This window comes from Neopelma chrysocephalum, unplaced genomic scaffold (genome assembly GCF_003984885.1).
Source record: "Neopelma chrysocephalum unplaced genomic scaffold, ASM398488v2 Primary Assembly neopelma1_26b, whole genome shotgun sequence".
In the NCBI taxonomy this organism is placed as follows: Eukaryota; Metazoa; Chordata; class Aves; order Passeriformes; family Pipridae; genus Neopelma; species Neopelma chrysocephalum.
Window position 1 is genome coordinate 413,554 of NW_020897696.1, and position 12,040 is coordinate 425,593.

The 12,040-nt window shown below is 46.9% G+C and overlaps 1 protein-coding gene across 1 annotated transcript in view; it reads left to right on the plus strand.

Moving 5' to 3' along the window:
• The first annotated feature begins 1,800 nt into the window (after positions 1-1,800).
• Positions 1,801-12,040, plus strand: part of GFOD1 (glucose-fructose oxidoreductase domain containing 1) — a 71,660-nt gene continuing 61,420 nt past the window's right edge. The window contains exon 1 of the mRNA XM_027676166.1: positions 1,801-2,359. Coding sequence (XP_027531967.1) covers positions 2,107-2,359 — 253 coding nt within the window. The 5' untranslated portion in view covers positions 1,801-2,106. The remainder of the gene's footprint in view (positions 2,360-12,040) is intronic.

Sequence of the window (12,040 nt, forward strand, 5' to 3'; positions counted from 1 at the left end):
TTGAACACTGGTGGATTACTTTTGCAACATTGTCCTTGGCACATTTCCAGGAGTCTCATAAAGGAAAGGTTTTTAATTTCTTTTGTCTTTTCTTTCCTTTTCCCTTCATTCTCTTCCCATTCCTTCTTCCCTTTCCTTCCTTACCCTTGTCTTCCTTTCTCTTAGGAGCTGGTAAAAAAGACAACATGTGGAAAATCATCTTTATCCTTATCTTTTAATCAGAAGCAGGAAGTTTCATAATTTTTCTTCCAAAGAGTGAGTTAGGCTGTGGTGTGACTGTGTGGCACTCACAGGAGATACTGTGCTCTCAGACCAGCTGATCTGTGCACAAAGCCAGTGCAGAGATTCACCTCTGTGGGAACCAGCTCTGCACAGACCTGTGTGAGACCAATGGGCACTGCAGTCCTTGGTCACTCTTGGGCCCATCTGGCAGCCTCCAGGTTGGCAGGAGCACAGCTCTGGAGGACTAACATTCAGCCCAGACAGGGGCAAAGGCGGGATGAGAAGGATCCGGCATGGGGCACTGCAGTGGTTCTGGAAGGTTTGCTCTTCTGGAAAGGGAGTTTTTACAAGGGCATATAGTGATAAGTGGGCTTAGATTAGATATTAGGAAGAAATTCTTTACTGTGAGGGTGGTGAGACACTGGAACAGGTTGCCCAGAGAAGCTGTGGATGTCCCATCCCTGGAAGTGTTCAAGGCTAGGTTGAATGGGGCTTTGAGCAAACTGGTCTAGTGGAAGGTGTCCCTGCTGATGGTAGGGGGGTTGGAACCAGACAATCTTTAAGATCCTTTCCAACAAAAGCCATTCTGATTCTATGAGTTGCATGCTACACACCTGTTGATGAAATCCCTGACGTGCCTTCAGCAAACCAGGCGTTCCTGAGACAGACCTAGAGCACAGCACCAGGTCTGCCAAGGAGGCAGGATTCCTGCCCACAGTAAATTTAACTTTCTGTGCCTGGGCTGTTTGCTGCTCTGTCTGGGCTTCTGCCAGGCTTCCAGAGCCCCTGGACAAATGCCATGGGCTGGGCAGCAGTAGCTAAAGCTTCCTAAGCCGCCTTAGCAAATCTATGGTTTTTGGACTGTGTAAGTAGACCCATGGAGAAGGGGACTCTCATATTGATACTTTGCTGGGGAAAAAAAAAAAAAAAGAAAAAAAAAGAACCAATGTAAAGCTGCAGAGGCGTGATATTTGTGAGGGAAATGAATGACCAGCAGTCTGGTATGGGATGGGTGGTAGACATATCGGCTGGGCGTCCCAGGCGAGTGGCATGGGCGTGGTAGGAGCCGGAGTCCGACCCCGCGCCCGGCAGGTGCCAGGGCTCGGTGCAGATCCCCTCGTGCTCTGGGACATCTCCGCTCCGGAAAACTGTCTCAGAGGGAAACGGACCGCGGGGCGACGCACACGATCAGCTTACGCCGGTCTGCCGCCGTGGCTCTCCCAGCTCTCCCGTGCCTTTACCGGGGCGTGACTCCTTGACTCCCCATCACCACGGCCCTTTAGCGGTTCTGCCGTGGGGGAAGAGGCGGGGCGGGATATGTCTCCGGAGGTGCCCCGATATCCACCCGCCAGGCAGACGGCCAACCCCACGGTGCCTCGGGACCGCACCTGCACCGCGCCCCTCCTGCACCGCGGTGCTGCGGGGCGGGCGGGCCGGCGGCTCCCAGAGGGCGCCCCGCGGCGCCGGTGCCGCTGTCGGGGCGGTGCCGGGGCGAGCGGCCGCCAATGGTGCGGCGGGGGCGGTGCGGGCGGTGCAGGAACACCCGGGAGGTGACAGCGACGCACCGCCCTCCCGGCGGCGAGCGGGTGCCGGCGAACATGGCAGAGGAGCGGCGCTGAGCCCGCGCCGCCGCCCGGGGAAGGGCGGTCGCCCCCGCGTCCGCTGAAGGGAGGCCAGCGCCGGCGCCTCCGCGGGGGCGTGTGTGTGATGGTGCAGGCATGGCGGGGCAGCCGGCGGCCGAGGCGCTGCTGAGGCGGGGGGCGGCCGGTCCCGGCCCCGGCGGCGGCAGCGGCGATATCCAGCGGGGGCTGCCTCCCTCTCCCTGCTGAGAGAAGGAGAGAGCGGCTCGCCTCGCCGTGCCGTGCCGCCCGCCTCGCCGCCGCCATGCTGCCCGGGGTGGGGGTGTTCGGCACCGGGCTGACGGCGCGGGTGATCGTGCCGCTGCTGAAGGCGGAGGGCTTCGCCGTGAAGGCGCTGTGGGGCCGCACGCCCGAGGAGGCGGAGGAGCTGGCCAAGGAGATGAGCGTCCCCTTCTACACCAGCCGCATCGACGAGGTGCTGCTGCACCAGGACGTCGACTTGGTCTGCGTCAACCTGCCGCCGCCGCTCACCCGGCAGGTCGCCGTCAAGACCCTGGGTGAGTGCGCGGGGACTGGAGGGGCGACCCCGCCTCGGGCTCGGGGTTCGCGCTCGCCTCGGGCTGAATGGAATTGCGCCCCACCTCAGCGCGGAGTTTTCCCTTCGCTTTGCTCTCTCTTCTTCCTTCCCCGTGTCTCTGGAGAGGGGCAGGCCGAGGACCGGCGGGGCGCGGGCGATGGCGCTGCGGCAGCTCGGTGTGACATCCCGCATCCCCGGTCCCCGCCGGCGTGGTCCCTGGCAGCGGGCACCCGCCCCTCCAGGATACTCGGGCAAGCCAGGGCAGGGCCGGGCCTGACACCCAGGGCAGGGGGAGGAGGGAGCAGGTGTCATCCGTGTCGTGGAGAAAGTCGCGGTAAAAAAGGGAGAAAATAATCATCCCGCCCGCGTTTGGCCGGCGGTTTCCTTCCGCGCCTGGCAGGAGAGCGGGGAACCGAGCATCGCTCCCGCCGTGAGGACACCCGCGCTGCTGGGGGGGTCGGGAGTGCCGGCGCTGCCCTCGACCCCGGGACCCCAGCTGGGAACCAGGGGGGAGGCAGGAAGCGGTGACAGCAGAGGAAACGCTGTTACAGCCGAGGCTTAACGAAGCTCACGTACAAAGGGAAGGAGGGACTGAAAAAGTAGGCATGCACTGTGGTGAGCGTCTCTGGTTTCAGGCGTGCCAAAGCGGGCCGCATCTCGCTTTCTCTTGTGTGAGCGCAAGTCCTGGCTTTACTCTTCCAGCTTCCTGATCCATGCTCCTCGGACACTGGCTCTACCATGGCTTTTAGTGGGAGCACCCTTCGGATTAAAGAAGTCTTAATTTGTCCCAAGAAATATAGGTGGGAAAGGGTGAGAATGAGAGGAAAATGCTGCGAGTCGTCGTCGCTGCAGAGAGCGTGGAGGTTAACGAGCCAGGGTGGCTGGTTTGGCTCTGGGGCTGCAGCTATGTAGGCTGATTGCTATCGCTTTCGGCCTCATAAATGTGTGTAGCGTGTCGTAGTGTTACATTGCTACTAGCATACTCATTAGAATTAGTCACCATTCAAATGCTGCTAATATCGCAGCCAGCTAGTGTTTTCAACCTTTAAAATTAAGCAATTAGGGAAATTAAGGCAGTGCCTAAAGAAAAAATCCTGCCTCAAGTACAGTGTAGGCATTTGTCTGGAAGCTTTGCTCAGTGTTACTTTTTGTACTCGGAAATGCTTGTCTTTGAGTCAGAACGTTTGCTTTTCTTTTATATTGTACTTTAGATTTTTTCCTGAAGATACAGCACTTGCATCAGAAGCCTGACTTGCTTGCTAGAATGATGTGCAGATGAATTTGTAATGTAGAAATACATATACCAAAAAGCTTATGTAAAGGACAGTAACAGGGTTTCATGTTTGACACACATTAATTTGATGACGATTGTGTCAGTTTTCCTGTGACACTCTTTCCTGCAGGTGTTGCTCATGGAAGTGACCCAGCTTGCCTGTGCTCTCAGAGGTAGAGTCCCATGAGGTTTCAGGCAGAACAAAGGCATCTGGTAAAACAAAATTTCTGAAATAATAAAGAAATACAATTGGTGTGCTTTTTCTCAGAGGGCCAGACACACATGCCTAGCATAATAAAGTAATAATATGTTTTGCCCTTCTCTGAATATTTGCAGCTAAAGAAGAAAAAAAAAATCTGTTCCCAAACATGAGCTGAATTTTTGAATGATTTTATGAATCAGTGTAGCTGAGATGTTACTGATAACTTGTTGATGTAATTTGCTAGCAACAGACTGGAGCAGGAAAAAAGGTATTTTCTCACTGTTTATTGGTACAGCACCATTCTTGATTCTCTTTCACCTCTAGTCAATAGGGTTTTCTTCCCTTCCTCAGTGGTCATTATTTTTATCTTGCAGGGGTAACAAAGTTTGTGTAAAAACGCATGTCATGGTCATTAAACAGGGATTGAACAGGTTACAAGGTGATAATGTGCAACATGTGAGAATTTTTTTTTTGGTGTATTACTTAAAGGATTATTTACAGAAATATATCTTAGACAATAAATAACTCTTCTCCCAGTTATTTCAGAGGTAATTTTTTTTTAATATATGTATTGTATTTGTGACTTAGAAAGTTCTTGCATATAGGTGCAAACAGGGAGCTAGAGCAGTGGTTCCCAAACTGTTGAGAGGAATATCTCCCTGCTGGCAGCTTCATCTCCTGATCCTGCTTGTGGTTCATGGCTTGGGAACTGCTGTGCCATGGCTTGGGAACTGCTGGAGTGTTTATTTTGCTTTATTTTTTGATTTGAGGGAGGGGGTGCAATTCATCAAGTGGGGGGTTCAGAAGCCTCTGGTAAACTGGGACAACATTGTACAGACTGAGCAAAGCGGAAGATGGAGAAGCATTACTTACTCTTGAAATTTCACATGAGAAATATTATGTACCAGCTAGTGATGGGACATAAACAGCGATTCCAGAGGTTTTACCCATAGATGGAGGCTTCAGGAGGTCTATACATGATGCCCTGCATTGCAGTAGAAGAGTTTGAGGAAGACACGAGTTACTTGTTAATGCATGCAGGTCTGGCTTCCCTATGACAGGATGCATATCTTGCCTGGGAAGAGACAGGGACCAACTTGTCTTTGGTACCTGTGTTTTATTTTAAATTGTCTTGTTGCCCAAAGCTGTGTGCTCATTTGGTGAGGTTTCAATTACTAAAAAGTAAGAGCCCGAGGAAGCAGTTGGTGGTGTTTCCATCACCCATCTCACGCTGTGTTTACACTGTGAATTTGCAGCATGTTAAGTCCACTCCGGCCTATTTCTGATGCAGACTCCGGAGGTAAAGGTGGAGTGAAACAGGTGTCCCTGCAGCTGTGTTTAACTTGGGCCACTCAGTGGGAAGGACTTGGTTGTTTTGTTTTCACTGATACGCCTGACATGTAGATGTATTGCTGCTTGAAATGTGTTTTTGGCAAGGTGGCCCAACAACCGCTGTTGAAACAGATGTGTGAATACATGCCCCAGCTGAGGAAGTCCCCAAACTGTGGCTTCCTGGCAGCTGTTGAGGGGAGAAAATGGGAGAAATAAAGCTATAAGCTTGCCCTGTTAACTTTTCCTCTAAGCCTCTGCTGCTCGTGTCTGTTAGAAACAGGTTCCTGAGCTGGGTCTGACTCTGTATGGTAGCTTTGTTAGGAGTGAGACGAATGTTGGGCAAGTCTCTGGAACAGACTGAGTTCAAGAGAGAATTGGAAACCAGGCTGGTTTCAACAATGACCAAAAGCACGAATAAAACCAGTGCCATTTTATGTGAAATATGCTGATGGCCTCTGTCACTTCTGTATGAAAGGAATCAAATTCCTTGTTTGCATATACAAAAATGGCTCTGATTGACCCTGTCCCTTTCCTGCCTCTGGTCTGTCCTGCTCACTTAAGAGCTCTTGTTTTTATTGCTTTGTATTTGTTCCCTGTAGAATAATACAAAACTCATGTCCTGACTGACTTGCTTGTTTGGTGGTCAAGAAAGATCAATGGCTGAATATTTAGGTAAGCATTGAGAACAGTCCTACTGTTGAATATGGGTGTTTTCCCTTCTCATTGAACTGAAAAATTTGGCATGTTTGCTAGAAGTGGTCCACTTTTCCCCTGCCCGCATGCATTGGCAATTTGGTCATATCCCAAGCCTGATCAGACGTGGGAGATGTGTTTGCAACAGGGACAAAATATGTCACCAGAGTGCCTACTTGTGCTCAGCATCAGAAGTGTTGCTAGTACAGACAATATGATATGACCCTCCATCCATTCAAAACTGTCAACACATGACTGTTCCCAGTGTAATCCCTCCCCCTTAGTCAATTAAATATGACATTCTTCAGATCCTGACTGAAACTGTTGCCCTGTGTGACTAAACAGCTGCCACATCAGGTGAAGTGATTTACTGCATGTGGTGCTGACAAGGCCTTGGTGGCATTTCATCTTGAAGTTGAAGGCACAGATATTTCTACATGTCTGGTCCTGTTGGTTCTTGGGACAGATCAACTTGGCTAAAGAGAACTTATTCCTGAGGTTCACATAAGTCTTTCTGGGGAAGTGCTTTTGGGAAGAGTCAAGTACCAGCTGTTTTTAAAGCATATCTCTGGAGATGTTACCCTTAATTCTATTTACAGTGGTTTTACTTACTCTTTCATCCTAAGTTAAGGGCAGGAACACTGAGCTGTGTGCTGAATATTCACTGCACGTGTTTGCAGCCGTGTCTAGATAATACTACTTTTTAAAATGTTTATATTGTGGTAGTGCATGGTAGGAGTCTGTTCTGCCTGGGGACTATACAGAGTACGACTTTCGCAGCCCTCCAGAAGTTGCGCCTCTTATGGAGCACTTAAATTTTTTTGCTGATTGGTGTTTATTCTACACTTGATCATGGTCATGAGGGAGCATCTTTATTTAGAGAGGAACATAAATAGTACTGCTCAGATGCTTACCTTCCCGCCCCTTCCCAGGAAGCACTGGCAACACACAGGCATGCATTATAGGCCTGCTGTCCAGAATATGTTTGTGAGAACTTCTTGTTAAAGCACTGGTGATGTTATTGCTGCAGTGAAGTAATTCACAGATCTGATGCAGTCTCTAATTAATTTCTACATACCTCTGCACTCATGCAAATCAGGCAGAGGTTAGGGTTGTAGCACTGGGTAAAACTTGGTCCAGAGTTTATAAAGCATTAGAATCCTTTGGGAAGAGATGCTCTATTAAAGGAAAACATTATCATGATTATATATTATTAATAACAATGTAATTTCTGTCCTGTAATATTGAGTTTAAATTTGACCTACCAGCAGTGACTTTCAGCAGAACACGCTCCTTCACTTGGAAGGCAGATGACTTTGCAGCATATTAAATGTGAATTATGGTCATCTTATTGCAAAAGAAGTCAGATGAAATGCTGTCTGTCTTTAATCAGCAGAGCTAGCAAAGGCTATGATGCCTTTTTTTTACATTTATTAGAAAGTCAGTCCAAAGACCCTGCTGGCAATCAGCTGCATGTTGTCTTCCTACTTGAGCGATGATGGTACCACAGAAAATGGCACCTAGCTCTTCCATTGACCTTTTTCTTTCAGTTCTGCAGACCTTTAATTCTGCTATTATTCCTGTAAAACTTATACAGAGATATTGTGGATGTGCTCTCTAAGACAGTTAAAGACCACTGTTCGAGTTTAAAAACAAACAAATAATGATAAAAAATCAACAGACAAACTCCCACCCTTTCTTTCCTTTCTGGCCTTCAAATCAAAGGTGTGTTTTCATTTTTCCTAGTTTTCCTCTTCTGTCTGAAAGTAAGCACCAGTTCTGCTGTTGCAGTGGTAGGGTGTGTTGGGAGCCTAGAATGTACCAGCTTTAGGATACTGGGGCACTGAGCTCATGCCATGATGACGTACCCAAATTTGCCTGTGTTAAGGAACAACTAGTTGCAATTGGAGTGGTTGTATCAAACAGTGTTAGGCATGAAGATCACCACTGTGATGCTGTGTCCAGTCAGGTCAGTTTGTGTTGCTGCAGTTTCCTCTGTATTGTTTTTAAACAGAGTGCTTGGCCTCTGGGATCCCAAAATGCTGTCTCCAGAGCAGTGTGGGCAGTTGAAGTGGGACACACTGAACCTTCTCAGGATGGCTGCAGGTCTAGTCTTGTGCCCCAGTCAAGTGGAGGCTGTAGAGATGTGGAAAGCAGCATCTCTCAAGTTTAGGAAGTTACCATCCTCTGTCAAAGGATGTGTCCTGTAGGTGAGTTGGCTGAAAAAAATGGCTGCCCATGCCCTCAGCAGCCCCACTTCTCCCTGTGAATTAAATGACAAAATGTGGTGCTGGAGCACAGACCCTCCATCCATCTGCTTGGCTGCCAGGGGCTTGGACCTTTGGCAGGGTGGTAGTGAAGGAAATGAGAGCGGTGCTGACCTCTGCCAGTGTTTGATTTGATCTGTCATGCTTTGTTAGGCAGAGCCCATGGTCAGGGATGATACTTTGAAAAGAAATCTGACTTTCTTTTAATACATGAGTCAGAGGTGCTAGTGAAGATCACCCTTTGTATTTCTCTTGCTGGCACAGTTGGTAGAGTAGATATCACATAGATAACATCTTGTGCAACTATTTTTTTTTTTATAAAATGGCTCAGCTGTGCTGTAGTGCTGTTACACAAACAGAAAATGTGTAGCATAGTTTTATTCTATGAGAAGATGAGAGAAGGTCTTGCTAAAATGTGTGTTAGAGCTGTGCCCAGGCTAGGTATTTTAATTATTTAACTTCTGGAGTAAATTATTGCACTCTTATAACATGGGAAACAGCAGAAGACAGATGTTTTATTAGTATTCTTTCTTGCATAGCTTTGTGCCTTCATTCTTGACAGGCAGTGGCCACCGGAACACCTGCTGTGGTACTGAGCTGTTTGATCCATCTTGAAGAGACCTTTCCTCTGTGACTTTCTGTCATGTTGTTTGTTTTTAGGGACTTGTGTTGCTGAGTGCTCAGTGGTGTAGGTAAAGAAGGGAATTGCATCCTGCTTCTGTTGTTCCAAATTTTGGAAGAATATTAAATAATAAATTAAGGAAGAATATGTAGATAAATGCAGAGAAGGGAAAATGTGTTGGACAAGTAAAATGAATAGATTTTCAAGCTTTCCACTGTTGCCTCTTTTCTGTCTCTCTTTTGTTTCTTTTTTTCTTTTTTTCTTAAAGTCCTCTCATGCCTGAGGTTGACAGTATGTGACAGAGGTTTGCTGTATGACTCCTGATATGGATAGTTGAACACAGTCCCTGATGGAGACAGGGTAAAAACTCTGCAAGACATTTAAATACGTTGTTCTGTCAGCTTTTGTTTGAGAACCAGGTAAATTGTGTCCTTTTCTTTGTACTTGGAGTAGATTTTACCTATTGAGCAACAGTGGTAGCACTGAGGATGAAAATGGAGTTAAATTTCTAGGGTGGCCAAGACGGGTGTTTTTCACAGGCCACTGCAATGCAACAGCACCCTTCACTGTTAGTATATGTTTGCCACAATGTTATCTGGAGTTGCTTAGAATTGTTCTGATTTCCTCAAACCACTGAAGCAGAAGCCTTTACCCTACTGCTTTTTGTTTATTATTCATGTAACAAACTCTGAATTCGTAAGACTGAACTGTCAAAGTCAGTGACTTAATTTGCAAGGTCAGCATGAATGCAGGTACAAAACCACGCTCCTTACAAAAAACATATTTCAGGTCCTAAGTCTTGATTTAAACAAATTTATTTAAATGGCTATCTTATTAAAGAGAAACAATCCCTTGTGTAGGTTTCCTAAATTGATTTAAGGCCTGGTCTGTGCATAGATTTTTGTACCAGTATAATTATGACTGCAAGGGGTATGATTTCTTTAATGCAATAATTGCTGTGTGGCCATTAGAAATCCAGCTGGTGTGACTCCTGGCATGAACTCTGTTCTGCCAGCACAATGGCATCTCTATTTGGTACAGGTTATTCCTGCTCCCATACAGGCATAAGTTGCATATCTCTTTAGAGTGTTCAGCTGGTATAAATGTATCTGTGTTGCTGGTGTAGTCCAGCTCTAGATGTGTTGGTACAGTTGTGCTCTACATAAAGGTGTGTGATATACTCAGTGTCAGTGGACACTGTGAGGAATCCTTTTGGGGCACCATGAGTTTGGAGGCCTTTCAGCAAAAATCTCCAAAAGGTCTGAAGACTTCTTCAGGAGCTGGCTGCACTAAAAATGCAGGAGGAGGATGAGCCTTGGTGCAGTGCACAGCCAGCGCTGACCACCCGTGGCAGACAAGACTCATACACCTGGCAAATGTAAGCAGAATTGTCCTTGAGCACTGTGGATGCCTTATAGAGAACTTCCAGATGGTGGAACTGGCATCCAGGGTAGCATAAACACCAGATCTTATTAATACACAGGTTTGACTCACAAAGTAGTAGGAGTTGTAGGGAATTGTGGAGGGCAAGAGTTTTCCTCCTTTTCTCCTTTGGAAAGAGATCATAGCATCCTTTGTTTCAGTCCAGCCAGGGCTAGTGAGGAAAGCTAATTTTTATCAGGCCTAACTCCAAAGTATGAGCATGGTGAAGGGCACTGAAAATGAGAGCACTGTGTGAGGAACTTGCTTGGTAGTAATGTAAGAATAAACATAATGATGTAACATGGGGAGTAAAATTACTTTTGTTATTTGCTACTGTGCTAGAGTTTAATCTCAGGGTGAAAATCAGTGCCTTCAATTCCATCACAACAGCAATCACAGCTTTAGTGAAGCAGATGGAGGTGAAAAAAGGTAGCAACTGTTTTACATTCTGATGTTTCCATGGCTTTTATCAGCAATAAAGACCCTTGCTTTGGCATTTCCTTGCAGTGAATGTTTGGCAGTCTTCAGCTCTTCCATCTGGCCATTTTTTGCCAGGAAATGCCCAGAAGGGAGGTCATGGTTGAATTAAATACTGTTTCTAGGGTACTGGGCTTCACATGGCTGATGAGAAGCCTTAATATAGAGAGCTTTTCAAAATTCAAATAGAGTCAAGCAAGGAGAGAGAACTATAAAATAGTAATTATCCTTGCTGTGCTGCAGTGCTCTTGCTTAAAAATGTGGAACCAAGGGCTAGGCTGAGCCCTCCAAATTCTTTTTCTTGGTGTCCATACATATAGTTTCATATATGTATAAAAAACCCAGCATTACGGTGAAAAATACATAAATTAAAAATTCCTGGAAGTCCCTCCCCTTCCTTCACTTCCTCAGCCCATAAAAGACAATGCAACTGTTACTGTTTCATGTGGGGATACAAAAGGAGAGAGAGAATAGCTGGGAGAACATCTGAAACATAGCTTGTGTGTGCTAAAATGAATTCCAGAAATGTGCCTGAAAAGTTGTATGTAAAACCTTGGATTCTAATTCTGCTCGCACCACTGTAAATGCAAATAAAGCTCTACTGGATCAAAGGAAATAGTTGAAATTTATAATGATACTACTGAAAACATATTGTGGCCCAAAAGAAAAACTAACTGCGCCTCTGGGAGAGGAGCCTGGCCTTGCAAATCTTTGTCCTCTCAACAAAAGCATCTCTGTCAATTTAGGGAATGATTAGTGGGGGTCTTGGGACACAGTTCTGCAAACCTTTGCTTACTTCAGTAGTCTCCTTGAAGACAAAAATAACTGATTCTTTACAGGGAATATCTGTCAGGCACAGTAATTCACGTAAGTAGGAATTTGCTTGCCAACTGCTTTTGTACCCCTTCATAAAAAAATCCAAAGCTATAGCTACATCTGTGCAATTCCGTAGCTCGATATCATCATCATGGCTAGGCTTCGTGAACAAAGATTTGGGAAGGACTCTACCCACATTTGCTACAAGCACGCTGGTGGCTAAAGAGGCCAATGTGAGATAGACAAATCCGGTTGCAAAAGACACAGCAGAAAGACTCCTTGGATGGTATCGGCAAGACACGGTTCTTTCAGCGTTGTCTTTTCTCCTTGAGAGTGATCCTGCGTGCCTTCTCAAAAGAAGCAGCAGCGTTATAGATAGTGTGTCTCCAGGCCTCCCGATTGGAGGCCAGAACAGACCAGTGTTGAAGATCAATATGGCCAAGGCTGAGATGTTGTTTCGGGGAGTCCTTGTATCTCTTCTTTGGGGCTCCTCTCTTGCGGCAGCCAGTGGCAAGTTCACCATAAAGCAAGATCTTAGGGAGGCGGTGGTCCTTCAT